Consider the following 14,532-nt stretch of genomic DNA (forward strand, 5'->3'; position numbering starts at 1 on the left):
TCCATGAATTTTTAAAAATATTCTGATCTCTTTTTCAATATAATTGATTTTATCTGTAATCCTATGAATTTTATTTTCTACATTTAAGAATGTTATTCTGAGAAAGGATCCATGAGCTTCACCAAACCATCAGTCAGTCTGTCTGTCTGTCTGTCTGTCTCCCTCTCTCCCTCTCTTACATACCACACACACACACACACACACACACACACACACACACTTTTTAAAAAAAAAAAGCCCTAGTATAAAGGGAAATAGACCCTTCCAGCTGTTATTTCTGCTTTATTTAGTCTCCTTGGGTACCTTCTGACTTAAACTATTAAGAAAAGTATCTGTGACAGTGTTTTGTTTTGTTTTGTTTTTTCAAGTAAGGAAAAAAGGGATTGTTATGCTTAAATACTTGTGTTATAATATAAATAAAATGCTATCAAGTTTCTGCCTCCTGATATGTTTTTATGTCAACAGCTGCACTAGTTCAAATGGCCGGTGGCCAAATTATATCTCAAGAAACAATGTTGATCTGTGTATAATGGAAGCAGGATATTATGGAATGGGGGATGGGGATTTCAAGCAGGAGATAATGTTTCCAAAGGAAGCAAATGGGAAATGTAAGGTTCTTAAAAAGTTGATATGATATAAAAAATTAAGGATAAACGTGGGAACTGGACTTGTGATTTTATCATCATAGAGCACTCCTAGTTTGGGAGACTCTTTCCACCATTGCAGATTCACCTGCTCTCTACTACTTATAGTCTTAAAGGATTGACTTGGGTATAAAAAGGTTGTCACTTGCCCAAGGGCCACAGTCAGTCACTTAAACCCAGGTTTTAGTATCATCACTCACTATCCATTATGTCAGCCTGCCTCTCAAATGAATTAAAATACACACACACACACACACACACACACACACACACTGCTTGCTTGGTTCCAGTATATATCCAAGTCTTATTCTTTTGGGGGCTCCATAAGCTAACGATTACAAAGATAATTAAATCAATCTTCCCTGAGTACTACAAATATCCTCCCTGGAATGCCCTTCTCTTAAACTAGCCAATGGTATAAGGTATACTGTTTCAGTAACCAAAATTCTAATCTCAGCTTTCCTTCTTGTTTCAAAGTGAGTTTGGTCAAATGAGAAGCAAGCCAGAAATTCATGGGGACCAAACTGGAAGGGAGGCCAGGGAAGTTGCTTCTCTTGGCATGTGACTTCCAGGCATTACTTTTAGTTTTAAATCAGGCCAAAACTAAAACAGCTTATTTTTCTATTCCTTAAATTATAGAAAATTAACAGATGTGATCATCAGATTTTGACCACAGAGACAAAAATAACAATACATTTTGTTAGTTGGAGGGAGATAAGAGATCTTGCATGGGAGGAGGTAACAAGACAGGGTAGTATCTGGTTTCTCATCTGGTATCTAGTAACTTTTTAATTGTAACTGATTTTTCTTGTTCAGTCTTTTCTAATCACTTAATCTAAACTATTCAAGGTAGTAACACTTTCATTACAAAAAGTGCTTTTGATGCCCTCTGGAGTTTAGGAACCCGGGACAGAGGCCCAATTACCTTTCCTTAGTTACACTTCAAAGTAAGAATCTTCAGAGCACTGTTAAATCCATTTGAGTTTACTGCTGTGATTCAAAAGACAATATTGGACAACAGAGCCTGAACTAGTGGGTGGAAGGGTGGGAGGAGAGTTAGAAAGCTCTAGTATAGAAACACTAGCAATGTGAAGCATTATTTTCAAAAAATATTGATGAAAATAGCGTTTTCTTCATGAATACGGAAACTTAAGAGCAACAATTGCACATTCATGAATAGCTCTCCATGAAACTGATCTTAAGTGCTTTTCTAATGGATCTTCAATGCTCTCAAAGAATGCACTGGGCATGCCCTTAGTCCTGAAAGTTGATTTCATTTATAAACAAATTTAGATCTTTCCAGCCTTCATTTGAAATGTGAAGGATAATGGGATGATAAATTTGTAACTGGAAAAGATCTTAGAAGTAATTTAGTCAATTCCCCTCAATTTCTGCCACATTCTCCATGTCTAGAAGCTGGACTAGGAATTGACCTGCCTGGGTCTTTCCTTAAGAACAGTATCTTTCCCAGAGAAGATTCTTTGGGGAACTTCTTGGGTTCCTGGCTCCTATTTAAGCTAGAAAGTGCATGACTTCAATGTTCTCAGGGTACATGGACATTCTTGTGTTGGCAATACTAATACTAAAATTCATACTCATACCCAAATTCGTAAGTGTACAATATAATACTATACTAATACTACTATTAATACTATTCATATAATTATTACTTTAGTAGGTCTTGAGAAAATGAAGCTTTATCTGACTAGAAGAGATTGGATTGTTTTGGAGGGTAAATTATCCCCCCTTTAAAAAACTAAGGCTTCAGACTCTTTCTATGTACCCATAGGAAGATGTAGTCTAGAAACTACTGTCCAAACAGTTCAGTTCTGAAACATCTTAGACTACAGTTGCTTTGCTTCAATGATCCATATAATTGCTCCAGTTTTTTGTTTGTTTGTTTTGTTTTGTTTTATGTAGACTTTTATTTTTATAATGTAGATATGCATTTGATGGCTTGGAGTAAAGAACTATCTCAACCATAGTTGAAAGAATGGTGATCCTCTCATATCTGGGATCTTTTCCTAATCACAGATTATAATAAATTTCACATTTTCAAAAGGAGCTGAGCTTAGGTTGGGCCAGAAATGCTGGGGGGGGGGGGGAGGGGAGGAGGACAAGAAGAAGCATTTAAGTGAGTTTGTTTCTCACCCTCCCCCATCCTCTGCTTCCCTGGCCCAATTCACATATGGGGAGAAACTTACTTGCTAGCTAAATGTATATAGCTGTATGGAACTGATTTAGTTATTTAGGTTCTCTGTTCCATGGATGAGCTCTCTGGGTCTGAAAAATTGGACGATGTTGGATCTGGAGTAAAATGAGCTCAAATCCTTTCTCTGCTGCTTACAAGTCATTTAACCTACTTAAGCTTCAGTTTCCCCTTCCGTAAAATGTGTATAGGGTTAGATGGCCTATGAGGTCCCTTCCAGTTCTAAACCTAGAACTTAGGGTTTTTTTTAAATTAAATATAACATTAATGTACTTTGAAATGCCACAAGTTTCTACAATGGCTTTGTATATATAAATCTCCACAGCAAAATTATAAACATACTCTATGGAAAAAATTATGCTGGATATGAATTTTGAATTTGTTTTTTCTTCTTATGGCACATTATGTTGGGCTGGGTTAAGCACGGTGAAGAAAAAGATGAGTTCTGAAAAATAGGAGAGTAGATACACAGATGGTATAGAGAAGAGAGGAAGCCTTAAGATGTGAAGGAGAAAAGCTTAGAAGAAAAATTCTAGGAAGCAGACCGCCAATGTGGCTTAGACTTACACCCTTACTCTTCTGCCAATGAGTATCCCAATATAATTTACAAATAAGAAGCTGAGCCTTAATAACCTTTCCCCTTAGAGTATTTCCTAGAGACTTCACAACATGATCACGAATTCCTGGGAGATCTGTCGTATTGGTGTTCACCCTATCATGTGAACAGTCTTAGTTGTCTCCCTTGCTTGTGACTCCTGAGACAGAAAATGCTCGATCTGTATTCTCTCAGCAATCCCTTGGACAACCTAGTCCCTGCCAGTCCAAGGAAAATGAATCATGGAGCAATTTTCTATGAAAGAAAAAGTATTGTTTAATACTGCTCCTTGGCTGACAGTGACTCTGCTCTAAGAAATACAAACACAAGCAGATTCTAATATTCCTTTTGAGGGAATGAGCTTTGAAAGAGAGAAGCCTTAAGGAACAGAGGGGGAAGAGATAGGTAGCCAAGATGCCCACAGAATATCCCACCACAATAGAACATTGGCTTCTATCATTGCTGTTTGTTCTCTGAATATCTCCATCCTTGGAACAACTCTTTTTACTTCTTTTCAGATATTTCCTATATGAAGATCAAGTTATAGATATTCCTAGAAGCTTAATGGGCCAAGTTCTTTGGTGATTCACTTTCAAGTCCTCAGCAAACTTCAAGTCTACAAATTTAGTAGCAATACTGTGGGCTTCAAAAGTATTAATTATGGAGAATATTTGGAAAAGGTAATAGTCAAATTCACCATTCCTGGCCTTACTCTAGGATAAAATTAATTATATGTTGACTTCCTTCAAACTCCCATAACATCAAAATGGCTACCTGGATAAAAATGGCAAGGAGGTATCCTTCATTGTCTCCTTCAAAGTTTAGGGCTTAAATGATTAAACTACAAAGAATACAAGTTTTTTTTTTTTTTTCACTATGGAATATTTTACATACTAATCTTTTTTAGTTCCCTGATTCAAGAGAAATATAGAAGCAAAAATCATTGATATGGGCTCATGTAAGGTAATAGACTTGATAAGGAAGATGAACTTTTCTTTAAATTAAGTGTCCTGTCCAGATGTTTAGGCATTCAGTGTAAGTATATCATCCCTTTTCATCTTATATAAATACTGCATGGTTACAAAGTCTACCCCTGCAAGGGGATCTGATTACTTTATATAGTTGTGTATGCTGCATTTCTTGGATTATTATGGAAAAAGTAGGGGCCCCCATCATTAGAAACCCAAAGAATAATTCAATTTCAGTAGAAACCCAAATTATAACCTCACTTCAAGAGAAGGCAAATTCCTTGAGGTCAGGAACTATTTCATTTTTGCCTCTGTATTCCTAATATCTAACCCAATAGAGACTTGTCCAAAGTAAGTACCTAATAAATACTTGTTAAATTAAATAATGCTACTGTGTATGATGAGGAGAGTGAAGCCCACTGTAAACATAAGCCAAACAGCCACAATGAATTTCATTATCACAGATGGAGGCAAAACAGCTTTCGACAGATCATCTTATTCTTGAAGCTTGTTAATATTTACATTGAATGTGTCTTTAACTTGTGATAAATATATGCAGCAGCACTGGGTAAACATTATTTCTTAATCAATGATTAGGTGATTCAATAGAAAAAAAGCCTTACAAGTAGAACGGCACAGTATATTGTATTATTTAAGTGATCTCTATGCGGGTTCTTGGGGAAGGGGGGAAGGGAGGTCTGGATCTATGATTTTTTGAGCATGATGAGATCCCATGGAGGATACGGCCCTTACTAATGCAGATTGGTAACAGTTCTGACTCTTATACTATAAGAGAGTTGTGACTATGAAATATATGTTGTTTTAAAATTTTTCTGTAATTATTCATGAGCATGAGTTTAATAGGGTGTAGGACTTAGAGGTCCAACTTTGGAGTCAGGAAGAGCTAGATTAAAGATTTGCCCCTGGCATTTACTGTGTGACCGGGGACGCATTGTGTAACTTCTCTATGCCCCAAGCAACTCTATAGGACTATAAGTTACAGAGGAGTTGCCATTCTGTATAAGAGGTGGGAAATTCCATTCAGGAAATGGATGAACTCCTGAGTTAGGATCTAAAAAACTTCATTGATAGAGGGACATAAGGGAAAAAAAAGAAGAGTGTTTGGAATCAGCCTTTTTGAATCTAGTGAATCTAGTTCCCTCTAAGGTCTTTTGTTTTAAAATTATTTTGGAGACACTTAATTTAAAGGGCACCTAGAAGACAAAATAGTCAGCAGCAGGTGTTTGCTTTGAGTCAAACGTGTAAAACTTGGAAGAGGATTTTCAACCAGATGAAGCTTGCTGGTGGTATCTCTTGTGCGTTCCAAGAGGAAACATGGAAAATACTTTAAGTCGGTAGCACATCCTAATTTCTCTGTGCCTTGAGTCCCTGTGGTTTCCTGCAATGGCTTCACCACATTTTCACATTTTCTATAGAAAGAAAGTTCACATTCTCTCTACAGCTCAAGTGTGGGAGGGTGGGGGTCATCAGTGAGAGGGCATCTTTAATGCAAACCGATTCCTCCAGCTGCCTCCATCCAAACAGTAATACAACGGAGATGGTTAAATGGTTATGACCAGTTATTTGGCAAAGACACTGCCCTGTGCTTACAAAGGCTGCTTTATGACACCTCCTCCTAGCGTCAGTTAACAAATTAAGTAAGCATATTTATATATCTTTTTTTAAGGATGTTTTTGTTTAATCTTTACATCATCTTTTACCATTGGATAACTTCGGAGAGTTTATTCAAGGTGGAGCTCGGAGTCTGTTTCTGCGCTTTAGTGATCCCTCTTCCACGGTTCCTCTTCCCCATGGCAGTCTGCCGACTTTCCATTGGTTGCCAGCATGACCTGAAAATAGTGAGCATCCAGCTTACAGGTCAGCAAACAAAGACCACGATTGGGGTATGTGGAGCTGGGTTGGTGCTGAAAGTCATCACCAGTGGGAGGGGACATGCCCCCCAATGGGGTTTTTAATACCAACTTGTAAATATTGTTACATTCATGAAAATAAGATTTTGGGGTCATTCATTGAGTTGTGTGTGTGTAAAGGGAAAGGGAATATCTAACTACACACGCCCATCAACAGAACATTCAGAGAAAATGTAGCTACACACGACCACATGAAAGCATAATGAACTGGACAGTTATTTCTAATCATCCATGGGAAAGGTTCAGTTGCAATCAGGCTAGACCAGCTTCTGTTAATTTCAGATTGAGTTTCAGTTAATGAATTATATCTATATTTCAATGAGATGTTTATAAAGTGTTTTGCAAGGCTTAATATAAATGTTAGTTATTATTATTATTATTATTTGTGTCATAAACACAGTTAAACAAATGCAAATGCACACACACAAATCTAAATAAAATTTAATTCTTATAAATGAAGTTTATGAGATATAGAGGGGAGTAGTGGATAGAGACCTAGTCTCAGAACAGCAATACCTGTGTTCAAGTCCCAGCTCTGACACATATCATCTGTGTGACTCCAGTGCCTCAGACAATTCTCTCAGAGTACAAGTTATAGAGAAATTACTGATCTGCATTGGTGAAAAGAATTCCCTCCAGACCTCCAAAAATTACTTACACAAAGTTGCTTCAGACAACTTTCTCAGACTGTAAGTTGCAAAAAAGGCACCAATTTCCATTGGTCAGGAGTTTAACAGGGAATTCATTAAACCAATGAAATAACAGGTTTCCTGGACAGATTAGCCAACTGGTTGGATGTATAGAAAGATAGATGGATAGATTGATAGATGAATAGAGAGCGATAGATGATAAATGGATGGACTGATAAATAGTAGTATGTACACACATAAATACATATGTGATTTTTGATTTCGGCATTGTTGGAACTCCCAGTGTGTGAATTCGCTCCAACCAAGTATATCAAAATCCATCTATTACTTAGTAGACATGTCCTAGGCAGCTGGAGGCCTGGAGTGTATTGTGTCCAAGGTCACACAGTAAGCAATAGAGGTAGGAAATTGAACTCAGATCGTTTTGTCTTTAAGCTCAGCACTTAGTATACAATACCACACTGTCCCAGACATACATTCATACATATATACACATATACATATATGTCACCTATTTTGAGAAACTGCATGGAATTTTGGTAGATTGGCCCTACCAAAGAACTTCTCCCTCTTTTAGAAGGGGAACTAGAAATTCTAGATCAATACCACTGATTAAAATGAGACAAACACCAATGGTTTGCTCCATTGGAGACATTCAATAAGGTCACATTGCCCTGGGAATGGATGAAGAGCTGCATTTCCAAATAGATTAGACTAGCACAAACTGAACCTTTACCAAGGAAGAGTATCTTTCAGCTATACAATCCTAAGAACGTCCATTTTTTCCTAGCTTACCTTCCATCTTTCTGTCCTCAACTTCATGGGGGAACCTTAAACCCAGGACTGATATTCGACAAGATGGAGAGACTGGATTTATGGAGGCATTGGGACATGGAGACATGACAAAATGCACCAGGATTTGAAACATATTTGACCTTCTCAAACAAGTGGAAGTGAGATGCATGCATAAAGGTGACATGCTGGAAGCTAAACACCAAGAACTTTTCACAAAACAAGCAAATGAAATGCCATCTCTGCCAACCCATTCCGCCCCCAATCCATCTTACACATGCCAAAACAGTACAAAAAGCTCATGCAAACATGGATCTCCTCACAAAAGATGGACCAGTGGAAAGAAAATGCTATTAACAAACTACAAACTCTGGTGATAGACACATGCATTATTAACATAAGGAAACCAAGACAATACAATCATGCATTTGTTAGTTTTTCAATCAGAGTCACAGCAAAATTGTTTTCCCATTTGGTGAATGGTGGGAAATGGTCTCGTTCTTTGTAGTTATACCTCCAGTACTTAGCGGGAAGCTTGACGTGTATTAGGTTCTTAATAAATACTTATCAACTGATTGAAAGAGGGCAAGACTTCCAAGTCTTGCCCAGAAAACTTGTCTTTTTGGATGTAAGTCTAAATATGTCTAGTTGACTTTTAATGATGAGTCAGACCAAGAATAAAAGGATAAATCACACTGTGAAGCCCTGGAAAGAACCAGATGGTGTCAATATGGGTGGGAAGATTGTTCTTGCAATGAGTGGAGCCTATTTCAAGATGGACCAGGAATGGAGCCCCTTTGGAATGTTTCATTCTTGTTATGTGAATTTGCAGAGAGGTTGGAGATATCCTGATGATGATGGGCAAAAGATTGATGGGGTCGATAAGAAGCCATTGAAGAAATTACTTAGCAAATGTTGAGAAATCTCATGGGAAATGGTTGAGTTGAATGAGAAAGTTGAAAGGAAGAAGCAAATATGCTTTGAACAATGTAGATTAAGAGGGTGATATCTCTTCACTGGAAAATCCACCACACATAACCCAATTTTTGGAACCATGCCACAGGGTGAATTGGCGCTGACTTTTTTCTCCTCAAAAAGTGGTTGAATATCCCTGCAGACTCCTGAATTTAGAGACAATAGTTCTGAGTGAAAATCCTGTCTTTAATTCACTTGCTGTGTGAATATGGGTAAGCTAATTTATCTCTTTGAGTTCCAATTTCTTCATGTGAAAAATGGGGCCAGTAAAGCCTCTAATATTTAGCTCCCATAATCATAAAGATACTCAAATAAGATAATATATGCAAAGCACTCTGGGTACTTTAAAGCACTCTTAAAATGTAACACTGGCTGGAGCACTAGACCTGAATTCAGGAAGACCTGAGGCAAAATCCAACCTCAGATACTTTCTAGTCATGACTTTGGGCAGAAACTTTCTGCCTCACTTTCCTTATCTGTAAAATTAGAATAAGACTAGTACTTGCCTCCCAGGGTGGTAGTGAGGATAAAATGAGATAATAGTTATAAAATATTTTGCAAACTTTAAAGCTCTATATAAATATAAACATCATTATGCCAGTTATTTAGAAGTATTATACTAGTATTTAGGAATGTTATTTACTGAGTTGTGCCAAAAAAAGTTCTAAGGTTATTAAGAGCATAAATAGTTCATCTTTTTTTTTTTTTCAGTCATCTTAATGGCTTAAAGATTAAGACAACCAATTGAGACTACCAGCTCAATAGCTAAATAATGAATCTGCAAATGATTGACTTTACAAGTTAAATAATTGATAGGTACATAGTGTTTTAAGGTTTACAAATTTCTTGTATACATTATCTCATTGGATCTTCAAAAGAAGCTCATGAAAGGTACTGGCATTTTATGCCTATTTTAGGCATGGATAAACTAAGGTTCAGAGAGGATAATTGATTTGACCATGATCTCACAGCTATTGAATTCTAGATTTGAACTCAGGTCTTTCTTATTCAAGTTCAAAACTCTTCTTATTACTTGAGTAGTGTAGCTATGGAACTGTCTAGCTAAAGTAAGAGTTATAATAATCTGAAATGTATTCTCCAGCTCCTAAGGGCAGAAATTCTTCCTTATTTAAATTTTGTACCCTCCACCGAATTTGATTCCCTGAACACAATAAGTGCTTAGTAAGTGTTTGTTGCATTTAACTGGATTGGTGAAAAGCCCACTGTCAGAAACTAAAAGAACAGTTTCCCAATATTCCACTCAACATGTTGGAGCACAAACACATCAAGCCTCACATATTCAGAGTGTTTAGTGTCTTTCCTCAAAAGAAAAGACAGAGGAATATATCTCATGGATTTAGAAATGGAAAGGACCTTAAAGGTAACTTCATCTAATACCTTCTTTTTATGAATGAAGAAACTGAGACTCTGAGCAACCAAGCAATTAGCTCAAAATCACACATATAATAAATAAGTGCCAAAGTCAGGATTTGAACTCATCTCTTTCAATTCCAAGTACAAATTCATGTGGATCCCCTTTCCTAGAATCTGTCATTTTTAATTAAGCTCATAAACCTTGTTTTGGCAGTAGTATTTGCAGGGACTGGCATTATTGTTTTATTTTGATTGTGTTAAATGTTAGTATTGCCAACAAAAGAAATTGTTGGAGACTTTATTTTAATCATCCTTGAGGATCAAAATGTGAAGTCCTAGAGAATGAATAGAGATAGAGACACTCAATAGAAGATTTGCTAAGTTGAATGAATGTAATATACATTCACCTGAAGTATTTTCTCTTCCTCCCTTCCTTCCCTTCCTTTCCCTTCCCTTCCTTTCCTTCCTTCCTTTCCTTCCTTTCCTTCCCTTCCTTCCCTTCCTTCCCTTCCTTTCCTTCCTTTCCTTCCTTCTCTTTCTTTCTTTCTTTCTTTCTTTCTTTCTTTCTTTCTTTCTTTCTTTCTTTCTTTCTTTCTTTCTTTCTTTCTTTCTTTCTGCAGTAAATGGACATTTCAGTAGAGGGGAAAATCCAGAACATCAGCCAATGGAAGCTTGAAAAAAAAATTCCTTTCTTTGGCTTCACTTTTGTTTTAATATGTCTCTTTCTGTCTAATTGGAGGAAGTTTTCCAGTCTTCACTGACTGCAGACAAACTCTTCTTGTTAGTCTTCCAAACCAAAGCCATCTGAGTGGTTTTAGGAGGTCAAGCTCCATCTTTGACTTGCCATCAATATTCACTGTGACTCGATAAGGACATAAAGAAGGGATTAAATGATAGAATAATAGATTTGGAGCTGAAAGGACCTTGACCTTCTAGTTCATTCTTTTTATTTGATAGAGGGGAAGTCTGAGGCCCAGAGAGATAAAATGAATGGCTCAAAGTCACAGAGGTAGTAAGTGCTAGAATTTCAATATAAGTTCTCTGATTCCAGTTATGACATTTCACTGTTTTTGTCTTGATTCCAAAAATACAGGCTATTTGGAAACAGGCTCTTAGTGAGCAAGGAGTTGTTATCAGTCAACCAGAAATGCAGAACTGAAAATGGAGATACTGCTATATTACTATCAATCCCTCAAACTGGAGTTCCATAGTTTCCTCTTAAGTGAGGAAGATAGTTGCCACAACTAGATAGGTACATCAACAACAATGTACCATGAACTCTAATGAGTTTTGGAATGACCTCTGACAAGGTCCAGAAAAGTCTTTTCGAATACATACTATGATTTCTTGCCCATCTGCCAGGGATTTCCGAAATTTGCTTTGACATGGGCTCCAAAAGTGGACATCAGTTATAATAAGGACTACCCAGAGTCAAGTGAATTTTTTTCTGCCTAATACCATATGAGTTAGGCCAATGGAACAAAAAACACATGGTCATGAGTTGAATTATTTTGTGCTTCTTTAAAATACTGTACCAAAGAAAAAGAAGGTGGTTCTTGGTGAACAAGGAGGCCACCATGATTGTGTTCTCACATACCAGAATGTGCTAATATTAGGCTTGGCAAGTGGATATTACTCAATGCCTCCCCACTGAACAATATACAACAATGGGGTAAAGCTTCTATAATTGAATGGGCAACTTATATTTTTGGCTGATATTAATAAAAATACAACTAGGATCCCAAATGCTCACTTTGACCATGCCTTAAAAACAACTGGTCAAATTAAAAAAGTATAATGGGTGAAGAAATAAGTACTGGAGGCACGGGCCACTTCTTGTTCATGTTCCCTATCATTTAGCAACAAATGCTTTCTAAATAGGGCTTTAAAAAAGGCTCCCATTAAGGAGTATATATGGGGAAACCAAGCCATTGGTTTACATCATGTAGACATAATATACCAATGGACTGAATTTTAGACTTTGATTTTTGGCATCTTGAAGAAACTTAAGTTACTCTGTGTTCTTTGGGAAATCAATTTAGAAAATAATACATGCAGGTTGTTGACTTTTTTTTTTAAAGGAAAGGGAACATGCATTGTTAGATACATGTCTCAATATCCAGAAATGGGTAAGGTACCTTGCACTCATCTACTATGACAGAGTTGTGTGCTGAGTAAACACACTGATTTGAGTTGTTTTCCCTATGGTTTTTCATGTCATCATAAATTGATTGAGTCTTGGTCATTTCTATGTCTTCATGCCCTCGGTGCTGTGAGTCGATGCTGTCCAGCTCAGCTTTAGACAGGTGGTAGACAATGCCAGCCCCAAAGGAATCCCCGACAACATTGACAGAAGTTCTCATCCTATCCCTGTAGGCAAAGAAAGCAGAAAAAAAAGGAATGGGATAAAAGCAAGAACTTGTAAACATAAAGAGCTAGACTTCACAAATCCCTCTCCTTTTCTCTAAGTTACAAACATTATTTAGAAACTAGACTTTAAACTCCTGTTGCTATATTATTCCCTCTCCCCCTTTAATGTCACTGAAAAGACAAGCCACCTGTAAAATTCTTTAAAAAAAATCGACCACTGGTTTACATCATGTAGACATATGGCAGGGAACCTGGTGCTCCATCTTGCCAGAGTATCTGGATTCACTGTGATTCTCATTAAGACCTGTGAGTGTCTGATCCTTGAAATCAAGCAGCCATGACCATAGGAATGACAGTATCTGGGGTGACTAAAGAATTCAATACTAGAGTAATTCATTAAATTCTAAAGATAACTTTCATGTTCACTGCAGCCCAAATCCCAAGTCTCTCTCCTTCAAGCTTACACTTTTCATTATATGACTTTTATTAGAATCCAGGATTGGTTTTGAGGAAATCCATATGCAATGTTTAGTGTCCAATAAAAAAAAAAACGGAGGAAAAAATATCTTCTCAATTAGTTTTATGAAATTTCAGAGTGTGACAAGACCAGAAAAGGCTCTACGCCAATTCTACAATCCACCTGACAAGGAACTGTCCGGTTTTTGCTCAAAGACCTCAGAGAAGAAACCTACTATTTCCCATGGCAACTTATTTCACTTTGAGATAGCATTCATTGTTGGGAGGTTGTTTTGTTTTCCTTATATCAAATCTAAATTTGTATCTTTTCAGCTTTCACCTCTTGTGCCCAGTTCTGCCCTCTGAGACTGAATTCAATTTTTACTCCTTCTTCTATATTATAGAGCTTAAAATACATAATTAGCTCTTCATAAGTCTTCTCTTCTTCACTAAGACATCCCTGACTCCTTGAAAAGCATCATTTGGCATTAATTTCAGGGCCTTTCCCATCTTCTTTCCCTTTCTCTGGATTCTCACTGTTTCCACATACTTCACATAATCCAGATGTGATCAGAACAGCTCAGAGAGAATGGTAGGATTATCATCTCCATATTTTTGGATGTTAAATAAGCCTTTTAGTTTTCTTGGTTAAGGTAGCACTCTCATATTGAACTTGTAGTACACTAAAATGCCTTAGATCTCCTTCAGATGAAATGCTATCTACCTACCCTGCTCCCATACTTGTGGAGCTTATGTGAATCATTACATTCATCAGTGTTAAATTGTGTGCATGTGTGTGTGTGTGTGTGTGTGTGTGTGTGTGTGTATGAGAGAGAGAGAGAGAGAGAGAGAGAGAAAGAAACAAAGACAGAAAGACAGAGATGGAGACAGTGACACAGAAAAAGAGAGAGACAGACAGACAGAGACAGATACAGAGAGAGGAGAGACAGAGACAGAAACAGAGACAGAGACACAGAAACAGAGATAGAAAGATAGAAAGAGACTGAGAAAGACAATCAGAAATGGATACAGAGACACAGAGAAATAGAGACAGAAAGACAGAGAGAGCTCAAAGTGATTGTTTATATTTAAAAGATTATATTCCCCTCAATGCATTCCATATTCAAGTCATATAGGCTTTGTTGCTGTTTCCTCACCTAATATTCCCCCATTTTTCTGTCCTACATCCCTAGGATGCTTTCCTTCCTTACATGTATTTCTCTTGGAGCCTCACATGGCTAGCTCACTTACCATCTCTTGTCATCAGCCTTTCCTGATTCCCTTCTCTCTTCCACAACCACAGTTGTTACTGGTTTTCTTCCCCACCCACCCCCCAATTATTTTATATTTTCTTTTAAAATATTTGATCTTCTCTTATCTGTGCATATGCCATTTCCCCCCAAAGTAAGCTCTTTGTGGACGGGGACCCTTGCAAAGGGTCTTTTAGCATTGTGCCTAGCACATGATTGGAGCTTAATAGATATTTGAGGAATTTAACTGAATTCTTGCCTCTTCTTTAATTCGGTTCATTAATTGGTCAAGGATATCCAAGTATTTGCTTCCCTGCT

The 14,532-nt window shown here is 37.2% G+C and overlaps 1 protein-coding gene across 2 annotated transcripts in view; it reads right to left on the minus strand.

Moving 5' to 3' along the window:
- Positions 1–368: 368 nt before the first annotated feature.
- SLC1A2 (solute carrier family 1 member 2) overlaps positions 369–14,532 on the minus strand; it is a 164,512-nt gene continuing 150,348 nt past the window's right edge. For both annotated transcript variants that reach the window (XM_031942964.1, XM_031942963.1), the window contains exons 10-11: positions 12,277–12,508; positions 369–6,266 (exon numbers count right to left, since the gene is read on the minus strand). In XM_031942964.1, the coding sequence (XP_031798824.1) occupies positions 6,195–6,266; positions 12,277–12,508 (304 nt within the window). In that variant the 3' untranslated portion in view covers positions 369–6,194. The remainder of the gene's footprint in view (positions 6,267–12,276; positions 12,509–14,532) is intronic.

Source organism: Sarcophilus harrisii, chromosome 6 (assembly GCF_902635505.1).
Source record: "Sarcophilus harrisii chromosome 6, mSarHar1.11, whole genome shotgun sequence".
NCBI lineage: Eukaryota > Metazoa > Chordata > Mammalia > Dasyuromorphia > Dasyuridae > Sarcophilus > Sarcophilus harrisii.